General features: G+C 42.2%; 1 protein-coding gene across 11 annotated transcripts in view; it reads right to left on the bottom strand.

The window, feature by feature from the left end:
* The window catches only part of LOC140077683 (metabotropic glutamate receptor 6-like), a 63,483-nt gene that overhangs the window by 18,525 nt on the left and 21,086 nt on the right, over positions 1-23,872 (bottom strand). For 10 of the 11 annotated variants that reach the window (XM_072125037.1, XM_072125031.1, XM_072125034.1 and 7 more), the window contains 5 exons: positions 22,632-23,203; positions 16,303-16,519; positions 16,069-16,204; positions 15,380-15,534; positions 15,156-15,296 (listed from right to left, as the gene is read on the bottom strand). In XM_072125037.1, the coding sequence (XP_071981138.1) occupies positions 15,156-15,296; positions 15,380-15,534; positions 16,069-16,204; positions 16,303-16,519; positions 22,632-23,114 (1,132 nt within the window). In that variant the 5' untranslated portion in view covers positions 23,115-23,203. Of the gene's footprint in view, positions 1-15,155; positions 15,297-15,379; positions 15,535-16,068; positions 16,205-16,302; positions 16,520-22,631; positions 23,204-23,424; positions 23,488-23,872 lie in introns of those variants that run through there. The other variant, XM_072125040.1, reaches the window with a different exon arrangement.

Below are 23,872 nucleotides of genomic sequence, written 5' to 3'. Positions count from 1 at the left end.
ACTACTGACAATAGATGATGTCACAGCTTATCTCCTCCTCCTCCCTGTACAATGACCTCTATATAGATAACACTGACCCATCATTACATCACTACAGACAATAGATGATGTCACAGCTTATCTCCTCCTCCTCCCTGTACATTGACCTCTATATAGATAACACTGACCCATCATTGCATCACTACAGACAATAGATGATGTCACAGCTTATCTCCTCCCCCTCCCTGTACAATGACCTCTATATAGATAACACTGACCCATCATTACATCAGTACTGACAATAGATGATGTCACAGCTTATCTCCTCCCCCTCCCTGTACAATGACCTCTATATAGATAACACTGACCCATCATTACATCACTACTGACAATCGATGATGTCACAGCTTATCCCCTCCCCCTCCCTGTACAATGTCCTCTATATAGATAACACTGACCCATCATTACATCACTACTGACAATAGATGATGTCACAGCTTATCTCCTCCACCTCCCTGTACAATGACCTCTATATAGATAACACTGACCCAGCATTACATCACTACTGACAATAGATGATGTCACAGCTTATCTCCTCCTCCTCCCTGTACAATGACCTCTATATAGATAACACTGACCCATCATTACATCACTACAGACAATAGATGATGTCACAGCTTATCTCCTCCCCCTCCCTGTACAATGTCCTCTATATAGATAACACTGACCCATCATTACATCACTACTGACAATAGATGATGTCACAGCTTATCCCCTCCCCCTCCCTGTACAATGTCCTCTATATAGATAACACTGACCCATCATTATATCACTACTGACAATAGATGATGTCACAGCTTATCTCCTCCTCCTCCCTGTACAATGACCTTTATATAGATAACACTGACCCATCATTACATCACTACAGACAATAGATGATGTCACAGCTTATCTCCTCCTCCTCCCTGTACAATGACCTCTATATAGATAACACTGACCCATCATTACATCACTACTGACAATAGATGAAGTCACAGCTTATCTCCTCCTCCTCCCTGTACAATGACCTCTATATAGATAACACTGACCCATCATTACATCACTACAGACAATAGATGATGTCACAGCTTATCTCCTCCTCCTCCCTGTACATTGACCTCTATATAGATAACACTGACCCATCATTACATCACTACAGACAATAGATGATGTCACAGCTTATCTCCTCCCCCTCCCTGTACAATGACCTCTATATAGATAACACTGACCCATCATTACATCAGTACTGACAATAGATGATGTCACAGCTTATCTCCTCCCCCTCCCTGTACAATGACCTCTATATAGATAACACTGACCCAGCATTACATCACTACTGACAATAGATGATGTCACAGCTTATCTCCTCCTCCTCCCTGTACAATGACCTCTATATAGATAACACTGACCCAGCATTACATCACTACTGACAATAGATGATGTCACAGCTTATCTCCTCCTCCTCCCTGTACAATGACCTCTATATAGATAACACTGACCCATCATTACATCACTACTGACAATAGATGATGTCACAGCTTATCTCCTCCTCCTCCCTGTACAATGACCTCTATATAGATAACACTGACCCATCATTACATCACTACTGACAATAGATGATGTCACAGCTTATCTCCTCCTCCTCCCTGTACAATGACCTCTATATAGATAACACTGACCCATCATTACATCACTACTGACAATAGATGATGTCACAGCTTATCCCCTCCCCCTCCCTGTACAATGTCCTCTATATAGATAACACTGACCCATCATTACATCACTACTGACAATAGATGATGTCACAGCTTATCTCCTCCACCTCCCTGTACAATGACCTCTATATAGATAACACTGACCCATCATTATATCACTACTGACAATAGATGATGTCACAGCTTATCTCCTTCGCCTCCCTGTACAATGACCTCTATATAGATAACACTGACCCATCATTACATCACTACTGACAATAGATGATGTCACAGCTTATCTCCTCCCCCTCCCTGTACAATGACCTCTATATAGATAACACTGACCCATCATTACATCACTACTGACAATAGATGATGTCACAGCTTATCTCCTCCTCCTCCCTGTACAATGACCTCTATATAGATAACACTGACCCATCATTACATCACTACAGACAATAGATGATGTCACAGCTTATCTCCCCCTCCTCCCTGTACAATGACCTCTATATAGATAACACTGACCCATCATTACATCACTACTGACAATAGATGATGTCACAGCTTATCTCCCCCCCCCTCCCTGTACAATGACCTCTATAAAGATAACACTGACCCATCATTACATCACTACTGACAATAGATGATGTCACAGCTTATCTCCTCCCTCTCCCTGTACAATGACCTCTATATAGATAACACTGACCCATCATTACATCACTACAGACAATAGATGATGTCACAGCTTATCTCCTCCTCCTCCCTGTACAATGACCTCTATATAGATAACACTGACCCATCATTACATCACTACTGACAATAGATGATGTCACAGCTTATCTCCTCCTCCTCCCTGTACAATGACCTCTATATAGATAACACTGACCCATCATTACATCACTACAGACAATAGATGATGTCACAGCTTATCTCCTCCTCCTCCCTGTACAATGACCTCTATATAGATAACACTGACCCGTCCTTACATCACTACTGACAATAGATGATGTCACAGCTTATCTCCTCCTCCTCCCTGTACAATGACCTCTATATAGATAACACTGACCCGTCATTACATCACTACTGACAATAGATGATGTCACAGCTTATTTCCTCCCCCTCCCTGTACAATGACCTCTATATAGATAACACTGACCCATCATTACATCACTACTGACAATAGATGATGTCACAGCTTATCTCCTCCTCCTCCCTGTACAATGACCTCTATATAGATAACACTGACCCATCATTACATCACTACTGACAATAGATGATGTCACAGATTATCTCCTCCCCTCCCTGTACAATGACCTCTATATAGATAACACTGACCCATCATTACATCACTACTGACAATAGATGATGTCACAGCTTATCTCCTCCACCTCCCTGTACAATGACCTCTATATAGATAACACTGACCCATCATTACATCACTACAGACAATAGATGATGTCACAGCTTATCTCCTCCTCCTCCCTGTACAATGACCTCTATATAGAAAACACTGACCCATCATTACATCACTACTGACAATAGATGATGTCACAGCTTATCCCCTCCCCCTCCCTGTACAATGTCCTCTATATAGATAACACTGACCCATCATTACATCACTACTGACAATAGATGATGTCACAGCTTATCCCCTCCACCTCCCTGTACAATGACCTCTATATAGATAACACTGACCCATCATTATATCACTACTGACAATAGATGATGTCACAGCTTATCTCCTCCTCCTCCCTGTACAATGACCTCTATATAGATAACACTGACCCATCATTACATCACTACAGACAATAGATGATGTCACAGCTTATCTCCTCCTCCTCCCTGTACAATGACCTCTATATAGATAACACTGACCCATCATTACATCACTACTGACAATAGATGATGTCACAGCTTATCTCCTCCCCCTCCCTGTACAATGACCTCTATATAGATAACACTGACCCATCATTACATCACTACTGACAATAGATGATGTCACAGCTTATCTCCTCCCCCTCCCTGTACAATGACCTCTATATAGATAACACTGACCCATCATTACATCAGTACTGACAATAGATGATGTCACAGCTTATCTCCTCCTCCTCCCTGTACAATGACCTCTATATAGATAACACTGACCCATCATTACATCACTACTGACAATAGATGATGTCACAGCTTATCTCCTCCCCCTCCCTGTACAATGACCTCTATATAGATAACACTGACCCATCATTACATCACTACTGACAATAGATGATGTCACAGCTTATCTCCTCCCCCTCCCTGTACAATGTCCTCTATATAGATAACACTGACCCATCATTACATCACTACTGACAATAGATGATGTCACAGCTTATCTCCTCCTCCTCCCTGTACAATGACCTCTATATAGATAACACTGACCCATCATTACATCACTACTGACAATAGATGATGTCACAGCTTATCTCCACCCCCTCCTGTACAATGACCTCTATATAGATAACACTGACCCAGCATTACATCACTACTGACAATATATGATGCCACAGCTTATCTCCTCCCTCTCCCTGTACAATGACCTCTATATAGATAACACTGACCCATCATTACATCACTACTGACAATAGATGATGTCACAGCTTATCTCCTCCCCCTCCCTGTACAATGACCTCTATATAGATAACACTGACCCATCATTACATCACTACTGACAATAGATGATGTCACAGCTTATCTCCTCCTCCTCCCTGCACAATGACCTCTATATAGATAACACTGACCCATCATTACATCACTACAGACAATAGATGATGTCACAGCTTATCTCCTCCTCCTCCCTGTACAATGACCTCTATATAGATAACACTGACCCATCATTACATCACTACTGACAATAGATGATGTCACAGCTTATCTCCTCCTCCTCCCTGTACAATGACCTCTATATAGATAACACTGACCCATCATTACATCACTACAGACAATAGATGATGTCACAGCTTATCTCCTCCTCCTCCCTGTACAATGACCTCTATATAGATAACACTGACCCATCATTACATCACTACTGACAATAGATGATGTCACAGCTTATCTCCTCCCCCTCCCTGTACAATGACCTCTATATAGATAACACTGACCCATCATTACATCACTACTGACAATAGATGATGTCACAGCTTATCTCCTCCTCTGCCCTGTACAATGACCTCTATATAGATAACACTGACCCATCATTACATCACTACTGACAATAGATGATGTCACAGCTTATCCCCTCCCCCTCCCTGTACAATGTCCTCTATATAGATAACACTGACCCATCATTACATCACTACTGACAATAGATGATGTCACAGCTTATCTCCTCCACCTCCCTGTACAATGACCTCTATATAGATAACACTGACCCAGCATTACATCACTACTGACAATAGATGATGTCACAGCTTATCTCCTCCTCCTCCCTGTACAATGACCTCTATATAGATAACACTGACCCATCATTACATCACTACAGACAATAGATGATGTCACAGCTTATCTCCTCCCCCTCCCTGTACAATGTCCTCTATATAGATAACACTGACCCATCATTACATCACTACTGACAATAGATGATGTCACAGCTTATCCCCTCCCCCTCCCTGTACAATGTCCTCTATATAGATAACACTGACCCATCATTATATCACTACTGACAATAGATGATGTCACAGCTTATCTCCTCCTCCTCCCTGTACAATGACCTTTATATAGATAACACTGACCCATCATTACATCACTACAGACAATAGATGATGTCACAGCTTATCTCCTCCTCCTCCCTGTACAATGACCTCTATATAGATAACACTGACCCATCATTACATCACTACTGACAATAGATGAAGTCACAGCTTATCTCCTCCTCCTCCCTGTACAATGACCTCTATATAGATAACACTGACCCATCATTACATCACTACAGACAATAGATGATGTCACAGCTTATCTCCTCCTCCTCCCTGTACATTGACCTCTATATAGATAACACTGACCCATCATTACATCACTACAGACAATAGATGATGTCACAGCTTATCTCCTCCCCCTCCCTGTACAATGACCTCTATATAGATAACACTGACCCATCATTACATCAGTACTGACAATAGATGATGTCACAGCTTATCTCCTCCCCCTCCCTGTACAATGACCTCTATATAGATAACACTGACCCAGCATTACATCACTACTGACAATAGATGATGTCACAGCTTATCTCCTCCTCCTCCCTGTACAATGACCTCTATATAGATAACACTGACCCAGCATTACATCACTACTGACAATAGATGATGTCACAGCTTATCTCCTCCTCCTCCCTGTACAATGACCTCTATATAGATAACACTGACCCATCATTACATCACTACTGACAATAGATGATGTCACAGCTTATCTCCTCCTCCTCCCTGTACAATGACCTCTATATAGATAACACTGACCCATCATTACATCACTACTGACAATAGATGATGTCACAGCTTATCTCCTCCTCCTCCCTGTACAATGACCTCTATATAGATAACACTGACCCATCATTACATCACTACTGACAATAGATGATGTCACAGCTTATCCCCTCCCCCTCCCTGTACAATGTCCTCTATATAGATAACACTGACCCATCATTACATCACTACTGACAATAGATGATGTCACAGCTTATCTCCTCCACCTCCCTGTACAATGACCTCTATATAGATAACACTGACCCATCATTATATCACTACTGACAATAGATGATGTCACAGCTTATCTCCTTCGCCTCCCTGTACAATGACCTCTATATAGATAACACTGACCCATCATTACATCACTACTGACAATAGATGATGTCACAGCTTATCTCCTCCCCCTCCCTGTACAATGACCTCTATATAGATAACACTGACCCATCATTACATCACTACTGACAATAGATGATGTCACAGCTTATCTCCTCCTCCTCCCTGTACAATGACCTCTATATAGATAACACTGACCCATCATTACATCACTACAGACAATAGATGATGTCACAGCTTATCTCCCCCTCCTCCCTGTACAATGACCTCTATATAGATAACACTGACCCATCATTACATCACTACTGACAATAGATGATGTCACAGCTTATCTCCCCCCCCCTCCCTGTACAATGACCTCTATAAAGATAACACTGACCCATCATTACATCACTACTGACAATAGATGATGTCACAGCTTATCTCCTCCCTCTCCCTGTACAATGACCTCTATATAGATAACACTGACCCATCATTACATCACTACAGACAATAGATGATGTCACAGCTTATCTCCTCCTCCTCCCTGTACAATGACCTCTATATAGATAACACTGACCCATCATTACATCACTACTGACAATAGATGATGTCACAGCTTATCTCCTCCTCCTCCCTGTACAATGACCTCTATATAGATAACACTGACCCATCATTACATCACTACAGACAATAGATGATGTCACAGCTTATCTCCTCCTCCTCCCTGTACAATGACCTCTATATAGATAACACTGACCCGTCCTTACATCACTACTGACAATAGATGATGTCACAGCTTATCTCCTCCTCCTCCCTGTACAATGACCTCTATATAGATAACACTGACCCGTCATTACATCACTACTGACAATAGATGATGTCACAGCTTATTTCCTCCCCCTCCCTGTACAATGACCTCTATATAGATAACACTGACCCATCATTACATCACTACTGACAATAGATGATGTCACAGCTTATCTCCTCCTCCTCCCTGTACAATGACCTCTATATAGATAACACTGACCCATCATTACATCACTACTGACAATAGATGATGTCACAGATTATCTCCTCCCCTCCCTGTACAATGACCTCTATATAGATAACACTGACCCATCATTACATCACTACTGACAATAGATGATGTCACAGCTTATCTCCTCCACCTCCCTGTACAATGACCTCTATATAGATAACACTGACCCATCATTACATCACTACAGACAATAGATGATGTCACAGCTTATCTCCTCCTCCTCCCTGTACAATGACCTCTATATAGAAAACACTGACCCATCATTACATCACTACTGACAATAGATGATGTCACAGCTTATCCCCTCCCCCTCCCTGTACAATGTCCTCTATATAGATAACACTGACCCATCATTACATCACTACTGACAATAGATGATGTCACAGCTTATCCCCTCCACCTCCCTGTACAATGACCTCTATATAGATAACACTGACCCATCATTATATCACTACTGACAATAGATGATGTCACAGCTTATCTCCTCCTCCTCCCTGTACAATGACCTCTATATAGATAACACTGACCCATCATTACATCACTACAGACAATAGATGATGTCACAGCTTATCTCCTCCTCCTCCCTGTACAATGACCTCTATATAGATAACACTGACCCATCATTACATCACTACTGACAATAGATGATGTCACAGCTTATCTCCTCCCCCTCCCTGTACAATGACCTCTATATAGATAACACTGACCCATCATTACATCACTACTGACAATAGATGATGTCACAGCTTATCTCCTCCCCCTCCCTGTACAATGACCTCTATATAGATAACACTGACCCATCATTACATCAGTACTGACAATAGATGATGTCACAGCTTATCTCCTCCTCCTCCCTGTACAATGACCTCTATATAGATAACACTGACCCATCATTACATCACTACTGACAATAGATGATGTCACAGCTTATCTCCTCCCCCTCCCTGTACAATGACCTCTATATAGATAACACTGACCCATCATTACATCACTACTGACAATAGATGATGTCACAGCTTATCTCCTCCCCCTCCCTGTACAATGTCCTCTATATAGATAACACTGACCCATCATTACATCACTACTGACAATAGATGATGTCACAGCTTATCTCCTCCTCCTCCCTGTACAATGACCTCTATATAGATAACACTGACCCATCATTACATCACTACTGACAATAGATGATGTCACAGCTTATCTCCACCCCCTCCTGTACAATGACCTCTATATAGATAACACTGACCCAGCATTACATCACTACTGACAATATATGATGCCACAGCTTATCTCCTCCCTCTCCCTGTACAATGACCTCTATATAGATAACACTGACCCATCATTACATCACTACTGACAATAGATGATGTCACAGCTTATCTCCTCCCCCTCCCTGTACAATAACCTCTATATAGATAACACTGACCCATCATTACATCACTACTGACAATAGATGATGTCACAGCTTATCTCCTCCTCCTCCCTGCACAATGACCTCTATATAGATAACACTGACCCATCATTACATCACTACAGACAATAGATGATGTCACAGCTTATCTCCTCCTCCTCCCTGTACAATGACCTCTATATAGATAACACTGACCCATCATTACATCACTACTGACAATAGATGATGTCACAGCTTATCTCCTCCTCCTCCCTGTACAATGACCTCTATATAGATAACACTGACCCATCATTACATCACTACAGACAATAGATGATGTCACAGCTTATCTCCTCCTCCTCCCTGTACAATGACCTCTATATAGATAACACTGACCCATCATTACATCACTACTGACAATAGATGATGTCACAGCTTATCTCCTCCCCCTCCCTGTACAATGACCTCTATATAGATAACACTGACCCATCATTACATCACTACTGACAATAGATGATGTCACAGCTTATCTCCTCCTCTGCCCTGTACAATGACCTCTATATAGATAACACTGACCCATCATTACATCACTACTGACAATAGATGATGTCACAGCTTATCTCCACCCCATCCCTGTACAATGACCTCTATATAGATAACACTGACCCATCATTACATCACTACTGACAATAGATGATGTCACAGATTATCTCCTCCCCTCCCTGTACAATGACCTCTATATAGATAACACTGACCCATCATTACATCACTACTGACAATAGATGATGTCACAGATTATCTCCTCCCCTCCCTGTACAATGACCTCTATATAGATAACACTGACCCATCATTACATCACTACTGACAATAGATGATGTCACAGCTTATCTCCTCCACCTCCCTGTACAATGACCTATATATAGATAACACTGACCCATCATTACATCACTACAGACAATAGATGATGTCACAGCTTATCTCCTCCTCCCTGTACAATGACCTCTATATAGATAACACTGACCCATCATTACATCACTACTGACAATAGATGATGTCACAGCTTATCTCCTCCCCCTCCCTGTACAATGACCTCTATATAGATAACACTGACCCATCATTACATCACTACTGACAATAGATGATGTCACAGCTTATCTCCTCCTCCTCCCTGTACAATGACCCCTATATAGATAACACTGACCCATCATTACATCACTACAGACAATAGATGATGTCACAGCTTATCTCCTCCTCCTCCCTGTACAATGACCTCTATATAGATAACACTGACCCATCATTACATCACTACTGACAATAGATGATGTCACAGCTTATCTCCTCCTCCTCCCTGTACAATGACCTCTATATAGATAACACTGACCCATCATTACATCACTACAGACAATAGATGATGTCACAGCTTATCTCCTCCTCCTCCCTGTACAATGACCTCTATATAGATAACACTGACCCATCATTATATCACTACAGACAATAGATGATGTCACAGCTTATCTCCTCCCCCTCCCTGTACAATGACCTCTATATAGATAACACTGACCCATCATTACATCACTACTGACAATAGATGATGTCACAGCTTATCTCCTCCTCCTCCCTGTACAATGACCTCTATATAGATAACACTGACCCATCATTACATCACTACTGACAATAGATGATGTCACAGCTTATCCCCTCCCCCTCCCTGTACAATGTCCTCTATATAGATAACACTGACCCATCATTACATCACTACTGACAATAGATGATGTCACAGCTTATCTCCTCCACCTCCCTGTACAATGACCTCTATATAGATAACACTGACCCATCATTATATCACTACTGACAATAGATGATGTCACAGCTTATCTCCTTCGCCTCCCTGTACAATGACCTCTATATAGATAACACTGACCCATCATTACATCACTACTGACAATAGATGATGTCACAGCTTATCTCCTCCCCCTCCCTGTACAATGACCTCTATATAGATAACACTGACCCATCATTACATCACTACTGACAATAGATGATGTCACAGCTTATCTCCTCCTCCTCCCTGTACAATGACCTCTATATAGATAACACTGACCCATCATTACATCACTACAGACAATAGATGATGTCACAGCTTATCTCCCCCTCCTCCCTGTACAATGACCTCTATATAGATAACACTGACCCATCATTACATCACTACTGACAATAGATGATGTCACAGCTTATCTCCCCCCCCCTCCCTGTACAATGACCTCTATAAAGATAACACTGACCCATCATTACATCACTACTGACAATAGATGATGTCACAGCTTATCTCCTCCCTCTCCCTGTACAATGACCTCTATATAGATAACACTGACCCATCATTACATCACTACAGACAATAGATGATGTCACAGCTTATCTCCTCCTCCTCCCTGTACAATGACCTCTATATAGATAACACTGACCCATCATTACATCACTACTGACAATAGATGATGTCACAGCTTATCTCCTCCTCCTCCCTGTACAATGACCTCTATATAGATAACACTGACCCATCATTACATCACTACAGACAATAGATGATGTCACAGCTTATCTCCTCCTCCTCCCTGTACAATGACCTCTATATAGATAACACTGACCCGTCCTTACATCACTACTGACAATAGATGATGTCACAGCTTATCTCCTCCTCCTCCCTGTACAATGACCTCTATATAGATAACACTGACCCGTCATTACATCACTACTGACAATAGATGATGTCACAGCTTATTTCCTCCCCCTCCCTGTACAATGACCTCTATATAGATAACACTGACCCATCATTACATCACTACTGACAATAGATGATGTCACAGCTTATCTCCTCCTCCTCCCTGTACAATGACCTCTATATAGATAACACTGACCCATCATTACATCACTACTGACAATAGATGATGTCACAGATTATCTCCTCCCCTCCCTGTACAATGACCTCTATATAGATAACACTGACCCATCATTACATCACTACTGACAATAGATGATGTCACAGCTTATCTCCTCCACCTCCCTGTACAATGACCTCTATATAGATAACACTGACCCATCATTACATCACTACAGACAATAGATGATGTCACAGCTTATCTCCTCCTCCTCCCTGTACAATGACCTCTATATAGAAAACACTGACCCATCATTACATCACTACTGACAATAGATGATGTCACAGCTTATCCCCTCCCCCTCCCTGTACAATGTCCTCTATATAGATAACACTGACCCATCATTACATCACTACTGACAATAGATGATGTCACAGCTTATCCCCTCCACCTCCCTGTACAATGACCTCTATATAGATAACACTGACCCATCATTATATCACTACTGACAATAGATGATGTCACAGCTTATCTCCTCCTCCTCCCTGTACAATGACCTCTATATAGATAACACTGACCCATCATTACATCACTACAGACAATAGATGATGTCACAGCTTATCTCCTCCTCCTCCCTGTACAATGACCTCTATATAGATAACACTGACCCATCATTACATCACTACTGACAATAGATGATGTCACAGCTTATCTCCTCCCCCTCCCTGTACAATGACCTCTATATAGATAACACTGACCCATCATTACATCACTACTGACAATAGATGATGTCACAGCTTATCTCCTCCCCCTCCCTGTACAATGACCTCTATATAGATAACACTGACCCATCATTACATCAGTACTGACAATAGATGATGTCACAGCTTATCTCCTCCTCCTCCCTGTACAATGACCTCTATATAGATAACACTGACCCATCATTACATCACTACTGACAATAGATGATGTCACAGCTTATCTCCTCCCCCTCCCTGTACAATGACCTCTATATAGATAACACTGACCCATCATTACATCACTACTGACAATAGATGATGTCACAGCTTATCTCCTCCCCCTCCCTGTACAATGTCCTCTATATAGATAACACTGACCCATCATTACATCACTACTGACAATAGATGATGTCACAGCTTATCTCCTCCTCCTCCCTGTACAATGACCTCTATATAGATAACACTGACCCATCATTACATCACTACTGACAATAGATGATGTCACAGCTTATCTCCTCCCCCTCCCTGTACAATGACCTCTATATAGATAACACTGACCCATCATTACATCACTACTGACAATAGATGATGTCACAGCTCATCTCCTCCTCCTCCCTGTACAATGACCTCTATATAGATAACACTGACCCATCATTACATCACTACTGACAATAGATGATGTCACAGCTTATCTCCACCCCCTCCTGTACAATGACCTCTATATAGATAACACTGACCCAGCATTACATCACTACTGACAATATATGATGCCACAGCTTATCTCCTCCCTCTCCCTGTACAATGACCTCTATATAGATAACACTGACCCATCATTACATCACTACTGACAATAGATGATGTCACAGCTTATCTCCTCCCCCTCCCTGTACAATGACCTCTATATAGATAACACTGACCCATCATTACATCACTACTGACAATAGATGATGTCACAGCTTATCTCCTCCTCCTCCCTGCACAATGACCTCTATATAGATAACACTGACCCATCATTACATCACTACAGACAATAGATGATGTCACAGCTTATCTCCTCCTCCTCCCTGTACAATGACCTCTATATAGATAACACTGACCCATCATTACATCACTACTGACAATAGATGATGTCACAGCTTATCTCCTCCTCCTCCCTGTACAATGACCTCTATATAGATAACACTGACCCATCATTACATCACTACAGACAATAGATGATGTCACAGCTTATCTCCTCCTCCTCCCTGTACAATGACCTCTATATAGATAACACTGACCCATCATTACATCACTACTGACAATAGATGATGTCACAGCTTATCTCCTCCCCCTCCCTGTACAATGACCTCTATATAGATAACACTGACCCATCATTACATCACTACTGACAATAGATGATGTCACAGCTTATCTCCTCCTCTGCCCTGTACAATGACCTCTATATAGATAACACTGACCCATCATTACATCACTACTGACAATAGATGATGTCACAGCTTATCTCCACCCCATCCCTGTACAATGACCTCTATATAGATAACACTGACCCATCATTACATCACTACTGACAATAGATGATGTCACAGATTATCTCCTCCCCTCCCTGTACAATGACCTCTATATAGATAACACTGACCCATCATTACATCACTACTGACAATAGATGATGTCACAGATTATCTCCTCCCCTCCCTGTACAATGACCTCTATATAGATAACACTGACCCATCATTACATCACTACTGACAATAGATGATGTCACAGTTTATCTCCTCCACCTCCCTGTACAATGACCTATATATAGATAACACTGACCCATCATTACATCACTACAGACAATAGATGATGTCACAGCTTATCTCCTCCTCCCTGTACAATGACCTCTATATAGATAACACTGACCCATCATTACATCACTACTGACAATAGATGATGTCACAGCTTATCTCCTCCCCCTCCCTGTACAATGACCTCTATATAGATAACACTGACCCATCATTACATCACTACTGACAATAGATGATGTCACAGCTTATCTCCTCCTCCTCCCTGTACAATGACCCCTATATAGATAACACTGACCCATCATTACATCACTACAGACAATAGACCCCTAATCTAATTTTGTGTATGTGCTTCATATGCATAATAACCATAATTTTTGAAAAGGCTAATTAGGTCTTTAATTTTCTGGTGGGACAAATCTGAAAATGTTACTGCCTAGTATAATAGAACATGCATACATCAACTTCTAAGTGCACCATAAATTTTGGTGTTACTGATACTTAGACTTAGATCATAAAAATATGAAGGCAGCAGTAAAAGATCTCTTCTGTTTCAGGTGAGTTTGCAACATAGACCCCATGGGTTCTGATGTTTTTTTACTACCTTTTCCCACAATTATATTTATTACCAGGCCATTGTAACAGAAATGCTTTCTGGCTTTCATTGAGGACCCCAATTACCTGTCACCCCAATAGTATAATTAAACGTTTTCTTTCGTCTGTTAATATGGTAATGCCTTAAGAGACTAAGCACAACTAATAGACCATTAGGAGACTATCATAGGCTCTCACAAAACATATCAAAATACCAGTGCACTTTCGTCTGGCCTCTTCTGGTTGAGCTGCAGAACGAGTCAATTTGCATTTAAAATCATCTTCCCAAAACTCTGCAAACCATATATTGCGTCGATTATTTTCCAGTGTCCGGCTGATAAAATACTGATCAAATCCTAAAAAGAAAAGCCCATGTGTAAAGAAAATAATCATGAGAAAAACATTTAAAGGCAACTCTATCAGAATACCATTTACTTACCATCAATAGACGCTCTTTTTGGCAGAATCGTTACAGCACCTTCAGCTACTTCTTCCAGGCCCAAAATAGGAGATGTTTTCGATCCCCAGCTGTCGGAACCCACCCATAAAAAATGACCTGTCTGATTGGCTCGCTGGGCTGCATCTAAAACACGTCTGATGAAAGAAGATACATTTTTTAATCAGTCATCAGGAATTTTATCAAATAAAAGGCAGAACACACAGGAAATAATGAAAGACTAGGAATTCTCAGGGTACCATAGAGGGTAAAGACATGGCTTACAAACCTGCTAACTGGCAGTATCTGGGATGATATCCCCTCACAGACAATTGTGTTATTCTGAAGTGTGAGAAAACTGGATACAATAACAACAGTCACAAAGGAGTCACATAATTTGCCAACAAATATGGAGGCAATGCACCAGTCAATAAAACAACAGCTATTTTTCCTCACCCCCACACAGGCGAGTGTGAATGTATTATAAATGAGAAAGGCAAATAATCTTTTCTCAAACACCTCCGGCAGCAAGATGAAAGTATCCTCAACGCCCCTTCAGATAAGAGTCGTAGGACAGAGGACATCACAATACACATCACATTGTTGGCCATTGTTCTTTAGTGTATGGCCTCTGAAATAACGCTGTCAAGAGTTTACAACCTGACAGGAGCAGAGGAGGCTTAAATGCTTACTTGATGTCATCTTCATTGGCAAAGATAATGATTCCTCGGGCGTTAGGCGTCTCCAGCAGCCTTCGTATGACTTTATCAAACTCTCCAGGACGAGGTTCCCTGGGAATCTTGATAGACTGAGCAATACAAACACCCCCTGCAAAAAAAAATTATGTTCATCAATTATTATAAAATATATGTTTATTTTTGAGGATAAAAATGTTGTCAGTCAACGTGTGGCAAGTAGGAACTCACCAGCTTCACGAGAGATCTGCACAAAGGCTTCCACTCCGCTCTCTCCATAGTTGCCCTCAGACGCCAGTGTGGACACATAGTTCCATCCAAGGGCCTTTACAATGTCCACCATGGCTTGTGCCTGGTAAGAGTCAGGTGGCACCACACGAGAGAAGAAATCGTACCGGTTATTGTCACTGAGTTCTGGAGCCGTGGAAGCATAGCTTATTTGTGGAATCTGAAAGAGATGGGAGATGCATCTGACAATCAGGGACAACATATGTCATATACTCGGTCCCCCAATAAGCTGATCACATGGTGTCCCCTTCTGATAGACTCTGTAACACATATCAGGCGTGAAGTCTTTCATTCTGAAGCAGGAAAATTAACTTTGTCTTCATAATATCAAATGTCATATAATCCATGTTAAATCAAATTACTTCTATAAAAAGAAAGTGACCCTTTGTTTCCACTATGGTGGTCCAGGGTGCATGTAAACACTGCTTCCTTCCCAAATGGAGGCAGCCTGTTAGCAGTGTATGTAGCCTATGTAACAAAAAGGGATAAAATCTAGTAATCAACTGTGATGTAAAGTGATGTAATAAGCATGCACACCACACAAATCAAGCAAACATTTACATTTCTTATGGTCTTTTTGTAATTGAACCATAATCTTGTCTGTTTATATTTATCCTAAAATAATTCCCATGCAAAACAAGACTTCAGCATCTGCATGTATATCTCATCTCTGACACACAAACATAATCCCTAGTTTAGCACATGGAGGGTGGGTGTCATGAACTACCCACATAATCTCTAACCTTGCATACTGCCAGTGAAGCCCGAGCAAGCCTTACACATTTAATTTGATTACCATGAGAACGCCTGGCCTAAATCATCGCTAGGTCTCAATCCTGGCACACATAGATAATCTAAAACCTGACACAAAATGCTTCCACGGCTGTATTCTTGTGTTACATGCAATGTGAGAATATATGGTGAACATAATGTTTAGTGTGACATGATGTTAATGCAAAAAAATGCAATGTTTGAACGCTGCCTTAGCCGGATAGTAATTGTGAAATACCTTATATACTCGAGTATAAGCCTAGTTTTTCAGCACAAAAAATGTGCTGAAAAAAACCCAAACTCGGCTTATACTCGAGTCAAAAAAATAAATACCCCTGCATATCTTCTGTGCGATCTGTCCGCCAGCTGCAGCAGGCTATATACACTGGGGCAGGGTCTGGCAGGCTATATACACTGGGGCAGGGTCTGGCAGGCTATATACACTGGGGCAGGGGCTGGCAGGCTATATACACTGGGGCAGGGTCTGGCAGGCTATATACACTGGGGCAGGGTCTGGCAGGCTATATACACTGGGGCAGGGTCTGGCAGGCTATATACACTGGGGCAGGGGCTGGCAGGATATATATACTGGGGCAGGGTCTGGCAGGCTATATACACTGGGGCAGGGGCTGGCAGGCTATATACACTGGGGCAGGGTCTGGCAGGCTATATACACTGGGGCAGGGTCTGGCAGGCTATATACACTGGGGCAGGGTCTGGCAGGCTATATACACTGGGGCAGGGTCTGGCAGGCTTTATACACTGGGGCAGGGTCTGGCAAGCTATATACACTGGGGCAGGGGCTGGCAGGCTATATACACTGGGGCAGGGTCTGGCAGGCTATATACACTGGGGCAGGGTGCGGCAGGCTATATACACTGGGGCAGGGTCTGGCAGGCTATATACACTGGGGCAGGGTCTGGCAGGCTATATACACTGGGGCAGGGTCTGGCAGGCTATATACACTGGGGCAGGGTCTGGCAGGCTATATACACTGGGGCAGGGTCTGGCAGGCTATATACACTGGGGCAGGGGCTGGCTGGTTATATACACTGGGGCAGGGGCTGGCTATATACTGGGGAGGCTGTGACCCATGCATTTCCCACCCTCGGCTTATACTCGAGTCAATAGGCTTTCCCAGTATTTTGTGTTAAAATTAGGGGCCTCGGCTTATACTCGGGTCGGCTTATACTCGAGTATATACGGGTAATATATATATATATATAATGCTAAAAGTACAGAGACTGCTACCTGCTAGTCAATCACTGGTAGGATTACAAAGTTAATGTAAGGTAATCTATTCAGCTCCTCCTACTCTATAACGTGCTGCCTCCAGGTAGGTCACTATGTACAATCTGCTCAGCTCCTTCTGCTCTATAACATGCTGCCTGCAGATAGGACACTATGTACAATCTGCTCCTCCTGCTGTATAACATGTTGCCTGCAGATAGGACACTATGTACAATCTGCTCAGCTCCTCCTGCTCTATAACATGCTGCCTGCAGATAGGACACTATGTACAATCTGCTCAGCTCCTCCTGCTCTATAACATACTGCCTGCAGATAGGATACTGTACAATCTGCTCAGCTCCTCCTGCTCTATAACATGCTGCCTGCAGATAGGACACTATGTACAATCTGCTCAGCTCCTCCTGCTCTATAACATGCTGCCTGCAGATAGGATACTGTACAATCTGCTCAGCTCCTCCTGCTCTATAACATGCTGCCTGCAGATAGGACACTATGTACAATCTGCTCAGCTCCTCCTGCTCTATAACATGCTGCCTGCAGATAGGACACTGTACAATCTGCTCAGCTCCTCCTGCTCTATAACATGCTGCCTGCAGATAGGATACTGTACAATCTGCTCAGCTCCTCCTGCTGTATAACATGCAGCCTGCAGATACTTTCGGGCACATTTAATTACCCGTTCCCTGTGCGATCCCCGATCCGGACGGTCCGACGAGGATGAATTCTGTTGCGATTCACTAAGATCATGCGCAGGATATCCTGCATGTGTTGTTTCCCCTGTCAGGTCCGCCGGAGTTCACCTTCTTCTTCCTAGTGTATGTAAGCGCATTGTCTTGCAACACAATTTAAATGTTAAATCCCGCAGTCCGAATCCTTCGGACCATCCGACGGCCAGCCACCCCGATTTATGTTGTATGAATGCCGGGGCGATTGCGCCAAAAAAAAATGATTGCGTGTGCCACAATACCCTTTTAAATGTGGCGCAATTTGGTAATCGTTGGAATAACCGACGTTTGTGCCGTCTGCGGACCCTTAGTAAATGAGCCCCATTATGTACAATCTGCCCAGCACCATTGTTTAAATGCAAGGCACCGGGTGCTGGTTACCTATCGCATGCGTTTCCATGGAAATGCATATGCGATCAGGCAGTGGTACGCCCTTGTGTGCTTTCATTGCACTTCTAAACAGAGTCAAAGCGGTATGTTTAAACAAATGCATTTCGAAACGCACTGCAACAGTTAAAGAGAGATTTACCTAGTTAAAATGATGTCAACATTTACATTTATGAAACTTATCTGTTTACTCATGTGTTTGTTAACTCAGCTAACACATGTGTTAACAGTTGCATTTTGTAAACACATTTGTTGACATCAATTGAATTAGGAAAAACTTTCTTCAGCTGTTGTATTGTATAGTACCTGCTCAGCTACTCTTGCTCTATAACCTGCTTTCTGCTGAATACATTGTAGTAGATGTATTAAAGTGTCAGTCTTTAGACTAGAATAGAATAGACCGTTCTCTGCACCAGATTCGTTATTGTGTCTGATGCTGGATTATTCTGGTGCAGTATAGGACCGGCGAGTCGTACTTTACACCTCCCATTAGTTGGTCTAGTTTGCTGCGCCACAATTTAGAATTTTCTGGTGCAAGACTATTTTCTGAGATGCCACGACCCCTTTTTAACAGAGGACACACCCTGTTTTGGACAAGCCTAAAAAAAAACTGAAAACTGCATAAAAATGGTCTAAAACCATCAATAAATTTGGCCAGGGTTACATTGCTATGGCAGCCCAAAGGTGTGATCTAAGACCCCCATGGCTGTCCATAGTAAATGCTTGTAAGATCCTGTCACAGACAGGACCTTACAGAAATACATTCATTACTGACAGAAAATTGTTGATTTCTTTTTACCTTTGCTGCGCCAGTTGTGCCTTATTTATGAAGTGTCAGCGCCAAAATATTGCTTTTCTGACACTCACAAATTGTTTTTTTTTTGAGTGCACAATTTGGGAATCCAACACTCTTCCTGCACTTCTAGTTTACGGCAAGTTGGACTATGGAGTTCTATTGCACCGTCATGAATGTGGAATTTGTTCAAAACGTTTTCGGTCCTGCGCCAATTCATCAACCCCTTGCGCCACAATCTAACATCCCTGTTTAAATTGTAGCACAATTTGTGCGCCAAAAACATGAATCCTGCACCAAAATTGATTAATGCCCCATACTACTTCAGCCTATGCACCTGAAGCCCAAAAACCACCAGAACCTGTAGCAGAAAACTCAGTCAGACCTAGTGTTAGGTGTGAACTGGCTGAGATTGAACCCGATCTACTAAGAGGTCAGAGCTTCTTGGTGAATATGGGCGCCGGTGCACCAGCAGGGGGATTTTAAGACTCTGCATTCTGAAGTTCCTTGGCTTCTGCTCTCTCCAGACCTGGAGGGTAAAACCTCCATTCCTCTCTGACTCTTCCACACCTCTATGTGTTAGATGCCTTTCAGTCGAATGTCTATTCTATATATTGTATCTGCTGCTTGCTCGTGGGCATCGCTACCTTCTATAGCGCATAATATTTGGCCACTGTGGTCTCTTTGTACTCTTAGTTTTCTCTTGTATGGCTAGGCATATACTACTGTACACTGATATGTAACCCTGGACTATTTATGTTTATTCACTGTTATGTTTCTCTATGCATATCTGATAGCGCCTTATTTTAACAATCCAAATTTAAAATGGCCATTAATATGCACTGAGAATATATACAACCAAACTGCAAACTCAACATGGGAAAAAATGTTAGTCTGGTTTGTCTACAACTTATTAATAATACAGCAGCACAGGAGATTTCTAAATGCAGCGTGAGAAGACTATAATATATATAAACATATGCCAGAAATTGAGTTAATTAACAGCAGAGAATCCCAAGAGTTACATTTAGGTATTATCTACCCAACATGCAGGTAACATAGCAAGTACTAGGCAATGGCATTCACAGAACAATGTAAGTTTCCTGTATATGCTGGGAAAGCTCCTGGACAAAACAACATGTGTATTCATGTGTAGCCAAAAACCTTCTGATTACACCTCTCCCATGTTCTAAAAACACATTTACTAAGAACAGTGCATTCTGTACTATGTGCAATTTGCCTTTGTATAGTGCAAGGGGCGCCAGATACATGATTTGTGGCGCCCGTTCTGCATGAATTTGGCTCACTCTGCGCTGCCCCGACAAAGTGCGACATATTACAGTCAGAATTTGCATGTAAAATCTGGCGCACGGTATGACTGAGCACAGGAACGCCCCTTTTAGGGCATAAATTTGAGTCACATGATGACTAGTGGAGGTAGTCATGAAAGGGTAGCGTGTGACACAAATGTGGTGCAGAGACTTCTTAATTACCTGTTTGCACTTGAGAGAATGTGCAAAGTCTGACAGAAAACTGGCGCACAGTCCGTAGTAAATGTGCCCCAGTATGAATGCACCCTAACAAATGACTACCATGTGAACAAGGCAGATGGGATAAAGAATGTTTATGTAAAGATTGCATAATAAACCAGGGACATTACTCATAGATCCAGGCACTGTGACAGTGTGTAATCTTCGTTCTAAAAGAATCTTTTTACATTATGCTAATGAGGATATAGGCGTGTTAGTAGAGTCCCTCTGTGCAGCAGTTTCACAGGCTGTTACACTGTGCAGGAGTCCTTCCCCCTTCCATTGTGTGCTCACTGCTGCCAACAGTAGAGGAATTGTAGGAAGGAGGTTGAGACTAAGACACCCTGCTGTAGTGTAACAACAGCCAGTGAAGAACTGCAACATGCCCATAGCCCTTCAGGTTCAATAGCATAATTTTAAAAGTTGATTTTATAAGGAAGGAGGTAAATGTGAAACTAAACTCTCTGCTGACTGAGGCGAGCAATAGAATTGTGCCCCTACTAGCACAACCAGTAGTACTATATCAGGTTATATCTTTAGTTAGCAGGTTCTCCATGCAGTGTCTCAAACCGATGCTGAAATCAGGTATGAAGAGACACTGTAAGTATCCAACCATAATCCTGATACAGCTACTACTCTTAGTAGAGAGGGGATCTGGGTAGCAGCACAGTGCAGAAAGTAGAAAGCTCTTCAGTCTCACTATTAACATACACAGATCTTCTGGGCTGCTACCTAACAATGTCAAAACTGCTGACAGATTCCTTTTAAATCGGTTGCAAACGGTTTATAAAGAAAATATGATAAAGAATTTCTTACAGCAAACAGTCTCAGCACATTGGCCACCATGATGGAGACTGAACTAGCAGAGGCTCCAATAACTCCAACAACTCTCTCAGGGCGGCTGAGAATGGCAGGTTCTCCATTTGAACATCGAATGTCGGACGTGTCCTTCTGGATAAGAGCTTGAACGAATGTCAGTGACTGCTCCAGAGCATAGGTGTCCCGAGAGCATGTGTCTAAAATACGCGCTCCAAGTGTCAAATTGGGAAGGAGTTCAGGATCGCCATTAATCTGATCCAGCGCATATAACATAGCTTCCATTCGATGAACTCCAGCTTCCTTTTTTACTTCCCCACATGGGACTCCTGCAGGTCCCTTTGCATGGACTGGAAACAGACCTCCCAAAGTAATGTCCCCATCTATCTTAATTGAGTGAGGCTGAGTATTCTGCTGGGCCTCAACCCCTCTATGCAAGAGGAGGAAGAAGAAGAGTGCTCTTGGCGATGGCGGCGGTCCCATATCTTTCTGAGATCCCCTCCAAGGAGGACTGAAAAGCTTGTTGTCTGTGTCATTCAGGCTATATCCAAAAACGTTTGATTGGGAGATCTCTAAGAAGAACAAAGAGATAAGGCAGTGAATAAAGGTCCATGCATTCCAACAACAAGGGGTTTTAAGCTAAATGAGGAAATGGACTTGATAGGGAGATGTGACGGGGACCGGTTATCATTATTCATATTGTAGAGGTCAAGGGATGACTGGACAGAGGGAAGTATACAGAGATGAGAAAAAAGGGAAAGGAAGAAAAATCTGAAAATGATTTTATCCAAACCTTCACAGGATACAGAATGAAGGGGAATAGAGAGAGCCGTACAGTCAGCTCAGAGTCCTGCCAGTGACAGTGTGCCCCAGGCCATCTCTGCATCTATTCTTTAAATCCTATTTTTAACTAAGAGAACCCCAGACTGCACAGCTTCCTACACAGCGCTCATCTGACATCTAGTAACTAACAAAATTGTACATCTCCTAGAGAACACAATGCATCCACTACAACAAACACCAATGAGATTCTGAATATACACATTTCAAGATCAACATCCCAATGCAATAAAGGACATGTATAGCCCCTGACGAGTCTAGCAATGTGACACAGGACGTATATAGCCTCTGATAGGATGACCAATGTTATAGAGGACGTATGCAGCTCTGTGATGATTTACAATGTCACCGCAGTGTTGCCGCCCAGTACAGACACCAATGTCATATAACATTTATACCTA

Source organism: Engystomops pustulosus, chromosome 9, assembly GCF_040894005.1.
Source record: "Engystomops pustulosus chromosome 9, aEngPut4.maternal, whole genome shotgun sequence".
Taxonomy (NCBI): domain Eukaryota; kingdom Metazoa; phylum Chordata; class Amphibia; order Anura; family Leptodactylidae; genus Engystomops; species Engystomops pustulosus.
The sequence above is the reverse complement of the archived record's forward strand: the minus strand, read 5'-3'. Positions and strand labels throughout refer to the sequence as shown.